The 17,830-nt window shown below is 34.9% G+C and overlaps 1 protein-coding gene across 1 annotated transcript; it reads right to left on the reverse strand.

Annotated features, from left to right (window-relative positions):
• Positions 1–5,578: 5,578 nt before the first annotated feature.
• Positions 5,579–7,291, reverse strand: LOC107006701. Its single transcript, XM_015205219.2, has 2 exons — positions 6,301–7,291; positions 5,579–6,037 (listed from the first exon to the last, which is right to left on the reverse strand). The coding sequence occupies exons 1-2, from the start codon at positions 6,499–6,501 to the stop codon at positions 5,759–5,761; spliced, it is 480 nt and encodes a 159-aa protein (XP_015060705.1). The 5' UTR covers positions 6,502–7,291; the 3' UTR covers positions 5,579–5,758.
• Between the last annotated feature and the right edge of the window lie 10,539 nt (positions 7,292–17,830).

Here is a 17,830-nt window from a genome sequence, read left to right on the forward strand (position 1 = left end):
AACAAGGACTCACTTATAATAGAGTAACACACAATAATTCAAGTCTCAAACATTCATAATCAAAGCATCAACTAAAAGGGAGCACAATTTCACACTTTCAAACACTTTGCAACATTAGCACTTAAGCAAAACTTCATGAGTTCAAAATTCACCCTTTTGTTTCTTCTATGGATGAACTACATTATTAAACATTAAACATACTCATATAAAACATTTTACACACATTGAAACTTCAATTCAAGACAAAAAAAGTTCTTCAAAAATGAGAACTTTTGTAGTGAGCATTCACTCTATTCACTGTTCACGTGCCAAAAAATTAAAAATTTCATTCTTTGAGAAATTCATCAAGATGGAATTATTATATGAAGTATAAAACTATATAAAATCATTTCACAACATAAAAAAACAATAATAAAGAGTTAAAACTTACCAAGACCATTAACTCCGGATTAGTTATCTTTCCTATCTCCCATCCTATAGGAAGGGTTCATGGTTGGAGCATTAGGATCTAGGGAAGCTTGATTGACCTATTTCCCTCTTTCTTTGACTTTAGGGAAGTCCATAATATTTTGGACCTTATTACGACATGCAAATCAACAATCCGTTCTGACAAGACACCTACCCAAATGTTGCTTCCCACAAGTAGGGCACCTAGTTCTCGTAGAAGAATTGCCACCACCTTGAGAATTTTGGTTTGGAGCCTTATCTTTGTTTCCCATGGAAGAATCATGGTGACAGAACCTTTTCCTAGGTTTTTGGTGACTAGAATAATCCAACCTACGCCTCTTACCCTCTTGCCTTATCTCCCTAATTTTTGACTCCTCTATTTTTTGTGCATAGATCATGAGCCTAGAAATTTTTATATCGTTAAGAAGCATTTACGTAAGGAACTCTTAATCCACCAATATAGAAACTCCCATCACAAATTTGTTCATCCTAGACTTGGGGTTGGCTACCATGTTTGGGGCATACTTAGAGAGTTTGGTGAATTTGAGATACTACTCTTGCACACTCATTCCCCCTTGACGAAGGTTCATGAATTCAACCATATTCTTCTCCCTCTACTCTAGGGGAAAAGAACCTACCTAGGAAAGACTCTTTGAATTGCTCCCTATCAACCGGAACTCTCTCCAAGGGTCTCTCAACCCTCTGTTTCTCATACCACACTTGAGACACATCTTTGAGTTGATAAGCGGCTAAGTCTGGTTTGTCCCTAGGGGTCACACCCATAGCATCTTCCACTTCGAAAACCTCATCTTTGAAACCATGTGGATCTTCATCCGCCTTAGTTCCATAGAAAGTAGGAGGGTTCATCCTCAAGAAATTTCTTAATATTTCATCATAATAATTCCTTTAGGGCAGTGGCTAAATCATTGTAACAAGTAAAGAAAACCAAAGTTCATACCCTACTTAAACATGTTCATTTAACCTATTTCTTAAGCTAAAAGTTTAAAATATGCATATATATGATTTCATTAGAGTTTTGACATTAAATTCATAAATTAATACTAGAATAAAATCATTTCGAATCATTAAAACACTTTTACAAGAAGACACACATTTAAAATCAAAGATAGAAGAAAATACACTTTGAAAACCCTTTTTGAAATCTTTTGGAAATGACTCCTTAAATGGAAGAGGGTTCAAGGATGGATACCATACCTTAATTAGAAGGAAAACCCCCTATTTATAGTTGAGAAACACGTCAAAACTATTCCTTCTTGCTTTCCTTGAGTCTTAGCTCCAATGGTGCCTTTGAGAGAGTTTTGTTTAGATATGGAGTTTGAATATTTTAAATGAGGGGTCCTGCCTAGGTCTAGGACTTAAACTAATCTAATAAAACTTAAAAACCCTAAATAAAACTTCCTAGGGTAATAAAAGACTTGGGGTTAATTTACCAAACACCCCCAACACTTCATAGGAAAAGAACAACTTTTGGGGTAGTATCCATCGACGGACCAACCAACGTACCGTTGGTCAAAGGACGGACCATTGGTGGGGTCTCGTTGGTTGAGACTTAGATCATTTTGAGACAGTCCTACTGAATTTGGAGGTCCAATCAACTCCTATTGTCGACGGACCGTTGGTTGCACAACGGACCGTCCCTTGTGTCGTCGTTTGGTCACTGCTTTGGCAGCTTGTTGCAAGGAAGTGAGGTCCTCTCGTAGGGCCCCTCGTAGGTCCTAGTATGAGTCATGCCCGAAGGTTAAACCCTGAAACAAAGTCTTCTAGTTCTAAGTAACATCCCACATCAATTATTAGCAAAACAAACGGGTAAAACTCAAACGCATCAATACACACAAACGCTATCTAAGGCATACCTTTCGAATTAATGGACATTCTTGGACGTTTGACCTCGAAACTTAACCAAACATCACACACTTCCTAAGAAAACTAATATAACTCATTTAACTTAAAATTAACTCAAGAAACATTCACGAAGCTCTAGTTCACCTTAGTTCATTTTAGGGCATTAAAACTTCCATTGTCCATTTTCCTTTAGGGAAACTATAGCCTAAACCGACACTAAGACCATGCGTGCTACATGGAATTTTTGTCGTATAGACTTACACCAATGTAATATGTTCTTACCTAGCCAAGGTAGAACATTAACACATTCTATCATACTTAGTTAATTCACATGCTAGATCCTATGTGGCAAGCATAGTGTATGGAAGTAAGAGATATAATGAACCTCTACATGCCCATTAGCATTGAAGACTGAACTCATGAGAAACCATGGGTGAATCTTCCACAAGGAAAGTATTAACCTCATGTGGAACCAGAGGTGAATTTTCCTCCAAGGGAAGTCAACATCTTATGGTGACCCAAATGGTGAATCTTCCTCCAAGGGAAGTCAAAACCTATAATTGTCAAGTTCACTCGATGCTAAGCTAAGTTCCCTTTATTGAAAATCCTTTATTACTTTCCTTCATAAAACATAGGCTTAGGATATTGATTCCTTATATGCTTATAGCATATTCATACACCTATCTAGTTTTAGGGAACATATGAGCACACCTTTCAAGGCCCCTCTATTGACTAGATCATCATACATATGTGTGTGTGTACTTGTATGTGAGCAAACCTTTCACTTAAAACATAAATGACACACATGTTCATATATCAATGCACAAGTCCATAGGTATAACTATATGAGCAATCCTTTAATATGAACACTCCAAGACACAATGCACATTCATATTTCCTCGTATCATATACTTGACATGATAGCATGTAAGTCATATTCATAAGATGATCATACAATCCTATGCATGTACTCTGATGACCAACCTAGGAACTATCCTATCAAGGCACACATGTTCAATGCATAGAAAAGGTTCCATACCCTTGCCATAATAATAGTACACTTATCGAGTAATTCTAGTGAATGATGCATCACACAAAATTATAGAATAGTTACCATAGCATAAGACTCATTTATTCAAGACTTACAACATTCTTACAGTAAGCTCTAGTCTTGATGCACCTATTTTTTATTTACTTCACACATAGCATTATAGCACCTCATTATAGGCATGAAGTACACATAAACTTAACATAACCATTTACATTCTCATGACATTAGCAACACAACCTAGATTATAGTTAGAATAGGAAACTAGGCAGAGGCTTCACATAGGGTAATTCAACACCAAGACACATTCATAGTATAATTGACTTCAAGGCCATGATAACATCATATATATATATATAAATTATTATTCAAAATAATAGTAGCAATTAAAGTTGCACCAAGTAATTTGTCTAAAGTATTATTGTGAAACAATGCAATCTTTAGTGGGCATTGATTATGGTCTTTATATATTGATTTAACTCAATGATCTCATAATAAAATAATTTACATTTTAGTATAAAGAAAAATATTCAGAGAATTGGAACTATTTGTCTTTAAAAGGGTAGAAATGCCTAATATTTATTTATGAATATTGTCTTTCAACTTTTTGACTTTAACCAAAATTTTTAATATTTAGTGTGGCATATAGAATGATTACTATTTATAAATAAATATTTTATAATATTTTAATTTAATACAGGATAAAATGATAATCTNAGATAAAATGATAATCTAATTTTATACGCTATTATTTAAATTTTTTTTTACCCTTCAACCAAAAACAACCTCCATAGGAAAAAAATAGACAAATACAATGAGAACTTAACACACAGTGTAATATAACACCAAAAGATTGAAGAAAAGACACCATATCAGAAAGAAAATTTATGCAGTAGGATTGTATCATATATAGCCAAAAAGAACATACACAAATGAAATTAATTTTATACGATGACTATTAACCAAAGAAATATAATTTTTTTTATGAACAACATATCTCAAAATTGTAGTCCACCTTACTTTTTTTTCTATTAATATATCGACATGTTATTAAAATATAACAAAAAATCATTTAATATAGAAGGAAGAATTATAATTAACAAAACTAAAACGGGAAGAACAAGGAAAAAGTTGTAATCTAAATCGTGACTTACTCTTTCAATAGATTTATTGTACGTTCATCTAAATGTTAACATAGCATTTTAAAATGTATTAGAACCATACTGTGCCATCACATAGTTTCATGCAATAGAGAAGACAAGAAAATTTTCAAAAAAAGGGTTAGAATATGAATTCTTGTACTTTTGAGTGCTCTTGATTTGTGTTGTTATTTTCTTTCTCTATGTCTTAAATATCTATACATTTCAATAATATGTGGAAGATGAAAATAATCTAAGTTAATTAAAAAGAGTGAAGTAACATATGAAAGTTCAAAAGGGTGATCTTTTCATTTACAATATTCATTGTAATTGATGTAAGTTAAGTAGTGCCTTCAAAATTTAAAACTGAAAAAACCTTTCAACTTCAGTAATTAAGTGATGCATGAATAAATAAGAGTAATAGAAAGACTTTAGGAATCTTATCGATTGTTTTTCTAATTGAAAGTCATTGACTGAATTAACTTTAAATACTTACGAAAATTAAATAGATATATATATTATTGTGTAATTAAAATATTTATATTTAATTAAATAATGAATTAAATCTTAATTTAGTAAAAGGGCAAAATGGTAATTCAACTTTTCACTATAGAGCTTCTCACTTATAATAATATATGATGATATGACTTCCAACTTTGACATAAGTAAACACTTAAATTTGAATTAAAATTACGCGGTTAAGCAAACTTATCATAAATTGCTTATTATAGTTATAGTTTGCTATAATTACTCACTTCGAATTTGTATAAGTAGTTACGATTGTATATGTATAATTCGCCAGAAACATACAAATACGTATGTATAATATACAATTATCTAACCAATATACATATACAATTCACCTCTCTCCCACTTTGTGCCCTCTCTAGCTCGCCTCTCTCCTCCCTATAACATGTAGTTACGAATTGTAATTATCAAACTATAATTATGGAGAGTAATTAGACTATTTTTGAGTGATTATATGTGAAAATTCTTCAATAAATAGACGCATCCGTCCTATGTATCTTGAAGTACTATTTTGGAGAAATAATTCTCAAAACTTAAATTTTCAGTATAAAAGTATGATCAAGATACAGTACTATGAACTGAAATCAGAAAACATTTAGAATGATCATTAGAGAATGAACACACGGACAAGTGCAATACAAGCCTCGTCTATCGTCTCAAATCAGTTTCAAACATAAAGTAATAGATGGTTAAGTATGTTGCGATTAATACAAACAATAGGGGTCCAAGGTTATCAATAAGAAAATGAAACGGAAGCTTGCGGAGAGGATTTTGGAAAGGTCAGGAGCTCCTGTTCTATTTCGACATAATCTGTAAACACGTCACTCTCTTTGCGTCTGGCAGCAATGATGAACTTTTCTAGCACTGTTGCATGCTTGAGCAAGTATTTCACCAATGGCATCACAGATCTAGAAAAGTTAAGGATCTTGATGGTCTTCAGATGAGGAAATGAATAATGTGTCTCAAACCTCCTCGTCTGTTCATCCTTATTTGTGTACTTTAACAGCACGTCCTGTAGGAAAGAATCCGCTATATTAATCATCCTTAGATACAAGAAGGAAATTCAAGGAACATCGATCTCAGTACTTAGCAAATGTTACAACGTGTACATGCAAACATAAAAGATGTTCAAAGCATCTCATCATTTGTTAAAAAAATGTCTGTTTCCAACAACTACGAAAAGTTTACTCAAGTGGAACTGTTTTATGAAGGAAAATAAATTGTTTGATATTTGATAACATGAAGTAACAAAAATAAAGTCCAAAGGGAACTTACACTTGATTGGTATTTGTACCCGTCAATGACCAAAGTCTCAAGATCCGATGAATTCTGCAGAAAACTGCTAATTCCAGGGAAAGTCAATTGGTCCAACTCTGAGCTAAGTTGTAAGAATTTCCAGGTTGATAGTGGAGGCTGCCACCCTTCCAATTCCAGTATGGACAGATACTTATAAACCAAATAGAAAAACCAGAACATGTCAAAACAAGGAAATGTTGCATACTTAAATTGTTAAACAATGTTCAAAGATTGGTTTGGAGATCCAAAAACGGACTTATAAAAACCATTCACATAATCAATAAAATTTTACAAACCATTTATTCCTTCAAACAGGTAGACTCCTTACTCGGCAATGGTTCTTCGTCTTCAATATAACAATCAAAATCAAAATTAAGGACTGCAGTGACAAGAGAAGCTACATTTCTCAAGTATATTTCACGGCACGACCCCAGAATTTTCAAATTTTGAATATATGGGGCTAATATTTCAAGCGATAGATCACATTCAGTAATTTCTGAGTTGTCTAAGATCAATTTTCTCGACCAAGAAATAAATTTTTCTTTTAATAAAACCATAACACTTTTTCGATTCGATTCATTGGTCGATTCGATATTTGCACACCCCTAATTGCAAAAGCTCAATTAGGGTAAAAGGCAATTAGTTGGTTCGTCGGGTTATCACATTTGGGTGGATCAAATTTAAGTTAGGAGCACACTATAATAGGAAACCATGGAAGATAGAAGAACATAGGATAATCAAACCTTGATCCGCGTGGATCACTTATATACAAATTCATCAATATCATCCAATTAAGGCAGATACAATTATCCCTACAGAATTGATTCCCACATTTATGCATAAATAGAGGCAAGGTTATAGTGAACACATATAGACATAGGCTAGACTTATTCAAAACTATATATATTGATCCACATGGATCATTCATCAACAATTAACCATCAATATACATAATAAAAGTTATACATAAACAATTCAACGTAATAGAATCACAAATCCACCAATAACAAGCCACGATCACAATGCCCATACATGGGCTAAATCGAGTTTGGGAAGGGACATGGCTTAACAATGCAATTGTATTGAAATTCACGTTAAAACCAATACATTATCATCAATTTATCATGATTAAGCAACCTGGATTATGTAAAGGACTAGTTTCAAATATATACAGTAAAGTAATTAGTTTACGACAAACATAATCATATTTAATGAACATAAAAATGGTCAAAAGTCTTAGTAAGTTCATACCAGTGTTGTGGACGGCGAGAGGCGACAAAAGGCGACAAGGGTCTGCCTCGCCACGCGGTGAGGCGAGCGGCGAGGCGCTTGCCTTTTTAAATAAAGGCGCCAATTAATACCAAAAATTTAAAATATTTAATTGCATATTTTATCCAAAATCTTNCTTTGAAAATGTTTTAAGAAAGAATCCATGGCTAAATTTAAGAAGAAGTTTAATCATGAAATATGTTTTAAAACTTTGATATTAACTCTCTAAATGGAAGGATAACTAGAGATGAATGATCACCTTACAGTAATGTGTAAGAAAAACACTGAACATGATTAAGAATCCATGGAAATCCAATCTCCAAGTTGTTCTAGACTGTCACCTTCAATAGAGGTTTCTATAGAGAATTGGTTTTGGAGGGATCATCTAATTTGTGTGGAATTGATTGTGAATGGGTTGATCACGCTTTTGATCACTTAAATATACCCAAAATAATCAAATAAACCATGTAGGGTCAGGTTAGGACGTGGAGTGGATTTTCCATTCACCACTTAAGTGAGGCATTTGTTGTGCAGCCTGTTACAGCCTGCACCAACAACCACCATTGACGCCCATTAGTTCCATCGACGCACCGTCTGTGGCTTCTGTCAATTGGATCTTGTGCTGTTATTTGACCGAGTACTGACCGACGCCTCCCCATCGATGGGGAGTCAGTCCACAAATGAGGCATCATTTTGTTCAGTCGATTGACACTGCCAAAGCAGTTTCTTGACAACCTTTGGGTCCTTCTTGTGGGCAATTTTGTGGTGCCCTTGGGAAGTCGTACCCGGACTTTTCCATCGTATATATTCAAATTAACAAGTCAAGGACCTTTCACATAAATTTTACCCAAGACTATTACACGCAACACGTCCAAGAAAGCTACGTACAATCAAGACACACACATGCATGCCTCAAAAGCTCACTTTCGAACGTCTTGGATGTTTAACCTTATAAACTTCATGAAACTAAACACACTGCTTATAAACATCATTATTACTAATTTAAGTTCCTCATAAGATCATGAAACACATATAAGCACATAAAAAAACATAAGGCCCCTTAGGTTACTAGTCGTCGAATGTCTTGGTTGTCCCATGATGTTTGACTTCCAAATTGCCTCAAACATAAGACACTTCCTCAATACAATATTATAAATAATTGTAGGACCATTTACCCTTATGACGAACATGTTAGGGTCTAGATACCCTAACTCATTTTGGGGGTCTTACATGGGTTCATGAAATTTACTTTCTTAAAACCATCAATAATCATTAATAACAACATGAGTCATAATTTAGAACCATTTCATGGAAAAACCTATGCATAGATTCGAAATTACTTTTAATTGTCTCTTTTATTGAAAGAGGAATCAAAGATAAAGAATCCTCATACCTTAATGGATAAATGTCCACGAAATTTGGGATGAAAACTTGGAGGATTGATCTTCTTCCTTTGAAAATGAAGGTTCTTCAATGGAGGATTTGAGTAGAGAGAATTTAGAGAGAAGGGAGAACATTTATTTTATTTTTTTTTTGTAATTGAGGGTTGGGGTTTTTTATTTGAAAATGCGTGTAAAATAACTTAAGTTCAATTTATAATACAACCATAAAATACCCAGAAAAACCCAAAATTAATGGACATTTTTAAATAAGTCAAACTTATCTATAATTTTCAGAATTATTGTTGGAGAACAAGTGCGCATCGCGGAGGTGCTCCCACAAGTTTCTGTAAATAAATTTTTTGACAGAAAGGTCCGCGATGAGGTCTATGATATGGAAAAACTTTTTGTTCCTTGGTGTAGAAGTTTCGCAAGATGGAGCCACTTCCACAAGGCACTGCCCACAAGCTTCCTCGGAAGCTTCTGTCCCAAAATTTGGGTGCTCCTCAAGGACACTTCAGTTGGTCCTTCGGGAGTCGTGCCCAAATGTTTTGACCCTAGAAATGTCCCTCTTGGTTTTAGGGTCGTCCACATTACTTTTAGACTTCAAACAACATATAAAAACATGCACAACATATTAGGACATACCAATACCTAAGGGAATAGTTTTCAAACATCTTGGTCGTCCCTTGACGTATGACTTCAAAACTCATTAAAAATAACTTCAAAAGTTATTATTAATTATTTAAAAAAGTTATTAACTCATAAAACCCAAGTGAAGCTCTAATTTATCCTATTTCATATTGAGGGTGTTTCAATACAAAAGCTCGACGGTTCAAAGATTTCGCATTTATCGATTGACCGAATATATCTGACATATGTTCACTATACAATGTACAAGGGGAAACCTACTTGTCAAGATGAAATCATTTCTTGCTTGTCATATATATATAATTGTGCTTTTCTTTGTCTTAGAGTTATTCCCCAGTCGTGCAGGGTATCGTTCGATTTTAAAAGATGTGAATGGAAAATGAAGAGTTGCGACTTTAATGAAGAGTTAAGACTTTGATGACAAGTTTTGACTTTTATGAAGAGTTGTGACTTTTATGAAAATTTGCGACTTTTATAAAAAAAACTTATAATTTTTACGAAAGGTGGTGACCTTTTAAAAAGATTGTGACTTTTCAAAAGTTTTCTGACTTTTTCGGTAAGGCACAATCTGTACAAACTACCCTATGTTTTCTATGTATTGAGGGATTTCCTCTACTCTTAAATATATAACTTTTGTAGACTTCTTATACTACTACAAAATCTCATATTCAAAGTGGACTTCACAATCGTGGAACGGTTAACTGACACCGTGGTTTTAGGACACTGTTGAGTAAGATTGTTCTATCCTGCAATGATATATTCCGTTAACCTCGGGTACTTGAGGGTAATAATTTTCATAAGTGTATGTTGTGCATTCAGTGGATGCGATTTTATTTGTTTAAGAAAAATGTTTTTAAATTGTTTCTAATTAGTTCCTAATTCTATTTTCTCTACTAGTTTTAATTTCTAGTTTTAAAAGTACTCTTTAAACTTTGTTATTTTCTTACATTAGTAGCCCGGATATCTAATTACCTCAGCTAGAGCCTTATATGATGTATATTGACTTCAAATAGTTAAAATATTGTTTGTAGACCTAACATAATGTAAGTAAATTAGTTTGGAAGTGTTAGTACATAAACATCAAGAAACGATCATGACGTTCGAAATCTAGTGAAATTGAATTAGTGTGTTCATAGGTCATTTCTAGGGATTTTTAGTGTCGTATGATGATTAAATCTCGTCATAAGCTTTTATATAGTTAAAACTACATGTATATGGTCCAAATGTCCTAGTACGACCCCAAGGACCACTCTAAGGGTTCTTGTGAAGGACCCAACTCTTCGCATAAAAATTTGTCAAATGAGAACATCACTTATGAAGCGCATCGCTCCACCTACGTCTTGTAAGTTGGTACCGTGGGTTGAGACATAATCTCCACACTAGGATCTCCCCCTTTACTACACAATAAAGCAATCGACGCACATGGATGAGCAAAAGACCTCCTACGGTCGTATGAGGAGGCTTGTACGTGGTGCCACTTTATGGAATTTTAGTGTTTAAGTTATAGGTTCCATTTAAAGTTAGTGAAGTAATTAGGGGTTATTGTGGGTTGTTATTTATGATATATCGTGGCTTGCAATATTTTCAATGAATTTTACTTAAGACTTGTGTGTTTCTAGAGCCTTTTTATAGTTATTTTACCAAGTTTAGTGTTCTATTTTGTAAGAAAGATGTTCAGGTTGAAAACCCATAAGTCAACTGAAAAAAGTATAGGAGTCAACCTACGAAGGCCATGACGGGCCCTTCGTTAAATTGATGGACCGTAGGTGGACACCGTCGATGGGTAGTTCAAGTTAGGTATAAGATCAAGGAAATCTTACAATGTGTGGAAAAATGATAGAAAACGACGGTCCATTGATTCATCGACGGACCATACAGGAGAACCATCAATTAGTTCAGAGAATTTTCCAGTACCTGGCTTTTCAAAATGCTAAGTGTGAAACGATGGTGGAGCATCGACAGATCGTAGATGGATCGACGGACCGTATTTCTGATCCCTCATTTGATTCAGAGAAGGTGAGAAATAATTCCAAGTATAGATTGATTGAGGCAGTCGATGAACAATCGATTAATTGAAGGTTCGTTAGTTAGGTCATCGATTGAACCAATATTTTTGGACATAAGTTTCCTTATTTCAGTTCCTTTTTCTTTAGGACTATGTTTTCTATAAATAGGGGATTAAAACCTCATTTTGGTGTTCGCTAATATTAATATTTTCTATTTTGTGTTGGAGATTGTTGGTTGCAAACTTTGGGCAATTAATCAATTTTCAGATTTGGTTTGAAGGTTTTTCTTGCAATTTGAAGTTGAATTTCTTATTTTCTACTTTTTGTTAAGTAAGTTCACAATTTCTTCATTCAATATTATGAATTCTGATCTTACTAGTATGTGTAAGTAAAACCACATCTAGGTTTGTGGGAACCATGGGTAATTAGCAAAGCAATCCTACCAATTAAGTAACTCTGAAATAGTTTTTTCATGTATTGATAACTATTTCTCTTAGAAGCCTTTTTAACGATGGAAAATGTTAGAACTCGCCTTATTGCTACTTGCCGGACCAATGGTAGTTACTGAGAAGCTAGTTATTAACACAGATTTAGTGGGATACTATCTAATAGGCTAGTATTGATTGGTCCAAAGTAATAACTAAGCCATACATCGATTATGATGTCTAATATGAGACAAAATAAGGTTTTATAGCTTATACAAATGTAGTCGGACCAATCTACGAATGAAATTCTCTAGATGTCGGACCAAGTATTTGGAGATACATAACTTACTATGAACATGTTGGGAACACATATACCCTAGTTACTCTCAAAACAACATGATAAAAACTCGACATTTACATTCTTTTACTTGTTAACTTAGATTGTTTAAGGAATTTGATTCATAATAACCCCTCCTTTAATTACTTATCATCGGAAATATATTGGTTGAATAAACATAATCTTGAATTAAAGTAGAACAACTCCCTCCATTCAATCCAGAACTTAACCACACATTGGGAAGGATGATAATCGATAGATCCCAGAAAATCTGGGTGATGGAGCAGACCAGCAACCTCCATTACCAGTTGAGGAACACAATCAAACACGAACTTTGACAAACTAAGAGGCATTGTGATAATGCAACATCCACCATCGCCATGACTTAAGATTATTATAGGGGCAACGTGAACATTGCAGATTTGGATGGACCCTTTGTCCTAGACCTCTGCCACCTGGACAAACATTTGTGTTGACGAGTATCTTGATATCGATGCTCACCGCGAGGGGTTTATTTTTAGGACTCACATTCGAGAACCCACATTCCTATATATCCAAACAAATATATGTGTGCTAAAGTTGTGTGGGTAGACCATACCCTGATATGAATGTGATTGGGTTACGAGTGTTTCCTCTATCACAGACAGGAGATGCTGCCATATGGTTTGCTGAGCTACCCTACAACTGCGTCTACACTTGGGATAAGTTGAGAGATGTGTTCTTAGTGAGGTACTATCCAGTGTACAAGAAGATCAACCACAGGGATAAGGTGAAGAATTTTATGGCATTACATGTAGATTTTGTGAGTAGTTCTTCGGTTAGGTTTACTGTATTTGTGAGAGGAGTCCCAAATCACTGCATTGATGATGATTCTCTAAAATTTTACTTCTAAAGAGGTCAAGATGATAGCAACAATGGAGTGCTCGATACTACTGCGGGTGGTTTCAACGGAGAATGCACATATGCTGATATTGCAGAGAAGTTGGAGAAGATATCTTGCGACAAAAAGGCTTGAGCACTAGCGAATTAGATAGTAGTAGAAAATCATTTGTGCTTCAATCTATAAACAACCCAACTGCATATAAGATTCTTGAAGAGATGGCAGAGATGAGAGCTGAGTTAAAGGTTGGTCTTGTAACATGTGTGCGGAGGTGCAAAGAAGGTAAATGCAGTGAATTGCTTTAATAAACCCCCATCGACGGTAGATGAGTACTACTATGTAGAGTATGCCTACGCAATGAATGATCAGATGGGGGGTTTCCGACAAAACGCCCAAGTCTCCTATCAAGAGAATTGGCGCCAATGTCAAGAAACCAATGTCGGAACAATGGTAGCTAGAACCAATTGGTCAATATTCAAAGATGGAAACTAAAACCGTAACAACAACTTTAACAGCAATAACAATGGTAACATAATAATTGGAGTGGGACCTATGTTCCCTCTCAAAATCGGGAAGTGCTCCTATGGACTGTGGAGGTAATATGGCGCAACTTGAAGATATGCTACAAAATATGATGAGTAGTTTTGATGCTAGTGATGAGAATGTCAAGGAGATGAGAGGCTATTTAGAAAACATTAGACAGAAGGTGGATGAACATGCGGTTTTGATTATGCATCTTGAGTTACAGATGGCTCAGTTGTATTCTATTGTGAACCCATGCTAACCTTGAACTCTTCCTAGCAACACTATTAAGAATCCTAAAAATGATGGGAGTTGCATGGAAGCCACTACTCGAGGGGGTATGAGACCATTGATCACCAATGTCGTCTATATTATAGGTGATATGAGTAAAGACGCAGAGGTAGTAGAATCTAAGGGAGACTTGGTGGACAAAACGACAGTAGAAGCAGAGGAATTTCAAAAAGTGGTCCCCAGTCCTATGACTCTACGACCATTCAATAAGCGATTACTGAAGAATTCTTAATATGGTAAATACCGACGATTTATTACTATGTTGAAACAACATTCTATCAATGTCTCTTTGATATAATCTCTAGAACAAATGTCCGATTATGCTAATTTTATGAAGAATGTGATAAATAAGAAGATATCGGTGAGTTTTTATGATTATGATAGAATCCATGATTGTAGTGTCATTGCTACAAAGTCTCTTGTGCAAAATAAGGAAGATTCGAGCGCTTTCACCATCCCATGTACTATAGGTTACTACACATTGCTATTTCACTATGTGATCTTTGTTGAGAATAAACCTCATGCCACTATCCATCTATAAAAAGTTAGGTTTAGGTTAAACAAACGGTGATGCAATAATTGAATGCCGATAACACTCTGAAGAGGCCCATTGGTATATTCCATGACGTGTTTGTCAAAGTGAAGTCATTTATATTTTTCAGATAATTTTATGATTCTTGAATGTGATGTTGACTTTCAGGTCCCTATTATTCTAGGAAGACCATTACTATCCACTGGGCATGCATTATTCGACATGGAAGAGGGGAAAATGAAATTGAGGTTGAACAATGAAGAACAAAATTTCAATATATATAGGTCCATGAAGCAGACTGGTGATATCCAAAACCTATCTTCTATATCTACATGGTTGTGAGTGTATCTAAGGTGCAAATTAAAGAGCAAGTAGGTGTCGAGGCACCAAAAGCACTGATCATGAATTTTTACAGTAAATGTTATGGAAGAGTAGTGTTTGTTGGTGGGTACACTTGAACAAAACAACAATCGGTCCAAGCCGAAAAAATTAGTGTTAGATATGAAGCATCGCGACTCTCCTACTACCAAACCATATATAGAGGAGGCCTCTAAATTAGATGTTAAGGCTCTACCACCTTATCTGAGGTATGTGTTCTTGGGTAGAGATGACATTTTTCCAGTGATAATTGCAGCAGATTTGGATGAACGACAAGTAGATGGCTTAGTGGCAGTATTGAAGAGGTTCAAATGACCCATTGGTTGGACTATTGCGAACATTATTTGGATTCCCCCGGTATTTTCTCCTACAAAATCCAAACCATGCCTGATCACAAACAAAGTACTGAGCACCAAAGAAGGTTGAATCCACATATGCAAGAGGTAGTAAAAAAGGAGATCATCAAGTGGTTGAATGCCGGTGTAATACCTTGAAAATGACTTAGATGAAACTAGATCCTAACATGTTTTTCATAATGGTCTATGGTCCTAAATGTGTCTATAATGTGGTATTGAGGGAGTGTCTAGATTTTTAAGTGCATTGGAAGTAAAACGTCAGGGGATGACCAGGGCACTTGACGCTAAGTCACCTATGTGCCTCATGTGTGGTTATGTGCCTATATATGTATTTTATGAGTTAATGAAGTCCTTATTTGAGTTATTATAGTTCTTATAGGCTTCATGTGAAGTTTGGTAAAGTTTGGAGGTTAATCTCCCAAAAACATCCATGACGTTCGAAAAGTTTTCCTTGAAATGACCTTTTGTGTCTTGGCATGTTTCGTATATATATATAATGGCAATAAAATAAATACTGCCACCATAAGTTGACCATACCACATAATGCCATACAAGACATCATCAAGAATACTATAGAGAAGTAGAACAGTAGAGCAGTTCTTACCGACCCTTTAGCCTTTGGTCATCATTGACCATTAGTACTCTTTCATAAACCATTCAAGTATATGAAAAAAGCTAAACTACAATAATCATATATGAAGTCATGCATAAGCTACTACAAGACAAAGATACAAACTAGTACGACGTATCACCAATATACTAGCATGTAGGATATAGATCTTTAATCAAATTCACATGCATTGATATTCAATAACAATTTATAAAAAAATATAAATGTAGGGAAGTAGATAATGGGATAATTACTCAAACGAAATCATGCTTCATATACCCTAGCATTGAGATCACATCATATACATTATATTATCAATATATAGGCTAGAAGAATCTAGATCAATTCATACCAAGTCTTTGTACTTTGATAATACAAGATCCATACACACAATTCTTCCATAATATCAACAGAAGGACGAAGCTTCAATGATATTTGCTTAATCGATGTCCTACAACAATTGTCATGAAGTCGAGATTAAAATGAGCACACTATAATAGGAAACCATGGAAGATAGAAGAACATAGGATAATCGAACCTTGATCCACGTGGATAACTTATATACAAATTCATAAATATCATCCAATTAAGGCAGATACAATTATCCCTACAGAATTGATTCCCACATTTATGCATAAATAGGGGCAAGGTTATACTGAACACATATAGACATAGGCTAGACTTATTCAAAACTATATATATTGATCCACATGGATAATTCATCAACAATTAACCATCAATATACATAATAAAAGTTATACATAAACAATTCAACGTAATAGAATCACAAATCCACCAATAACAAGCCACGATCACAATGCCCATACATGGGCTAAATCGAGTTTGGGAAGGGACATGGCTTAACAATGCAATTGTATTGAAATTCACGTTAAAACCAATACATTATCATCAATTTATCATGATTAAGCCTTTGAAAATGTTTTAAGAAAGAATCCATGGCTAAATTTAAGAAGAAGTTTAATCATGAAATATGTTTTAAAACTTTGATATTAACTCTCTAAATGGAAGGATAACTAGAGATGAATGATCACCTTACAGTAATGTGTAAGAAAAACACTGAACATGATTAAGAATCCATGGAAATCCAATCTCCAAGTTGTTCTAGACTGTCACCTTCAATAGAGGTTTCTATAGAGAATTGGTTTTGGAGGGATCATCTAATTTGTGTGGAATTGATTGTGAATGGGTTGATCACGCTTTTGATCACTTAAATATACCCAAAATAATCAAATAAACCATGTAGGGTCAGGTTAGGACGTGGAGTGGATTTTCCATTCACCACTTAAGTGAGGCATTTGTTGTGCAGCCTGTTACAGCCTGCACCAACAACCACCATTGACGCCCATTAGTTCCATCGACGCACCGTCTGTGGCTTCTGTCAATTGGATCTTGTGCTGTTATTTGACCGAGTACTGACCGACGCCTCCCCATCGATGGGGAGTCAGTCCACAAATGAGGCATCATTTTGTTCAGTCGATTGACACTGCCAAAGCAGTTTCTTGACAACCTTTGGGTCCTTCTTGTGGGCAATTTTGTGGTGCCCTTGGGAAGTCGTACCCGGACTTTTCCATCGTATATATTCAAATTAACAAGTCAAGGACCTTTCACATAAATTTTACCCAAGACTATTACACGCAACACGTCCAAGAAAGCTACGTACAATCAAGACACACACATGCATGCCTCAAAAGCTCACTTTCGAACGTCTTGGATGTTTAACCTTATAAACTTCATGAAACTAAACACACTGCTTATAAACATCATTATTACTAATTTAAGTTCCTCATAAGATCATGAAACACATATAAGCACATAAAAAAACATAAGGCCCCTTAGGTTACTAGTCGTCGAA

Source organism: Solanum pennellii, chromosome 12 (assembly GCF_001406875.1).
Source record: "Solanum pennellii chromosome 12, SPENNV200".
NCBI classification, from domain to species: Eukaryota; Viridiplantae; Streptophyta; class Magnoliopsida; order Solanales; family Solanaceae; genus Solanum; species Solanum pennellii.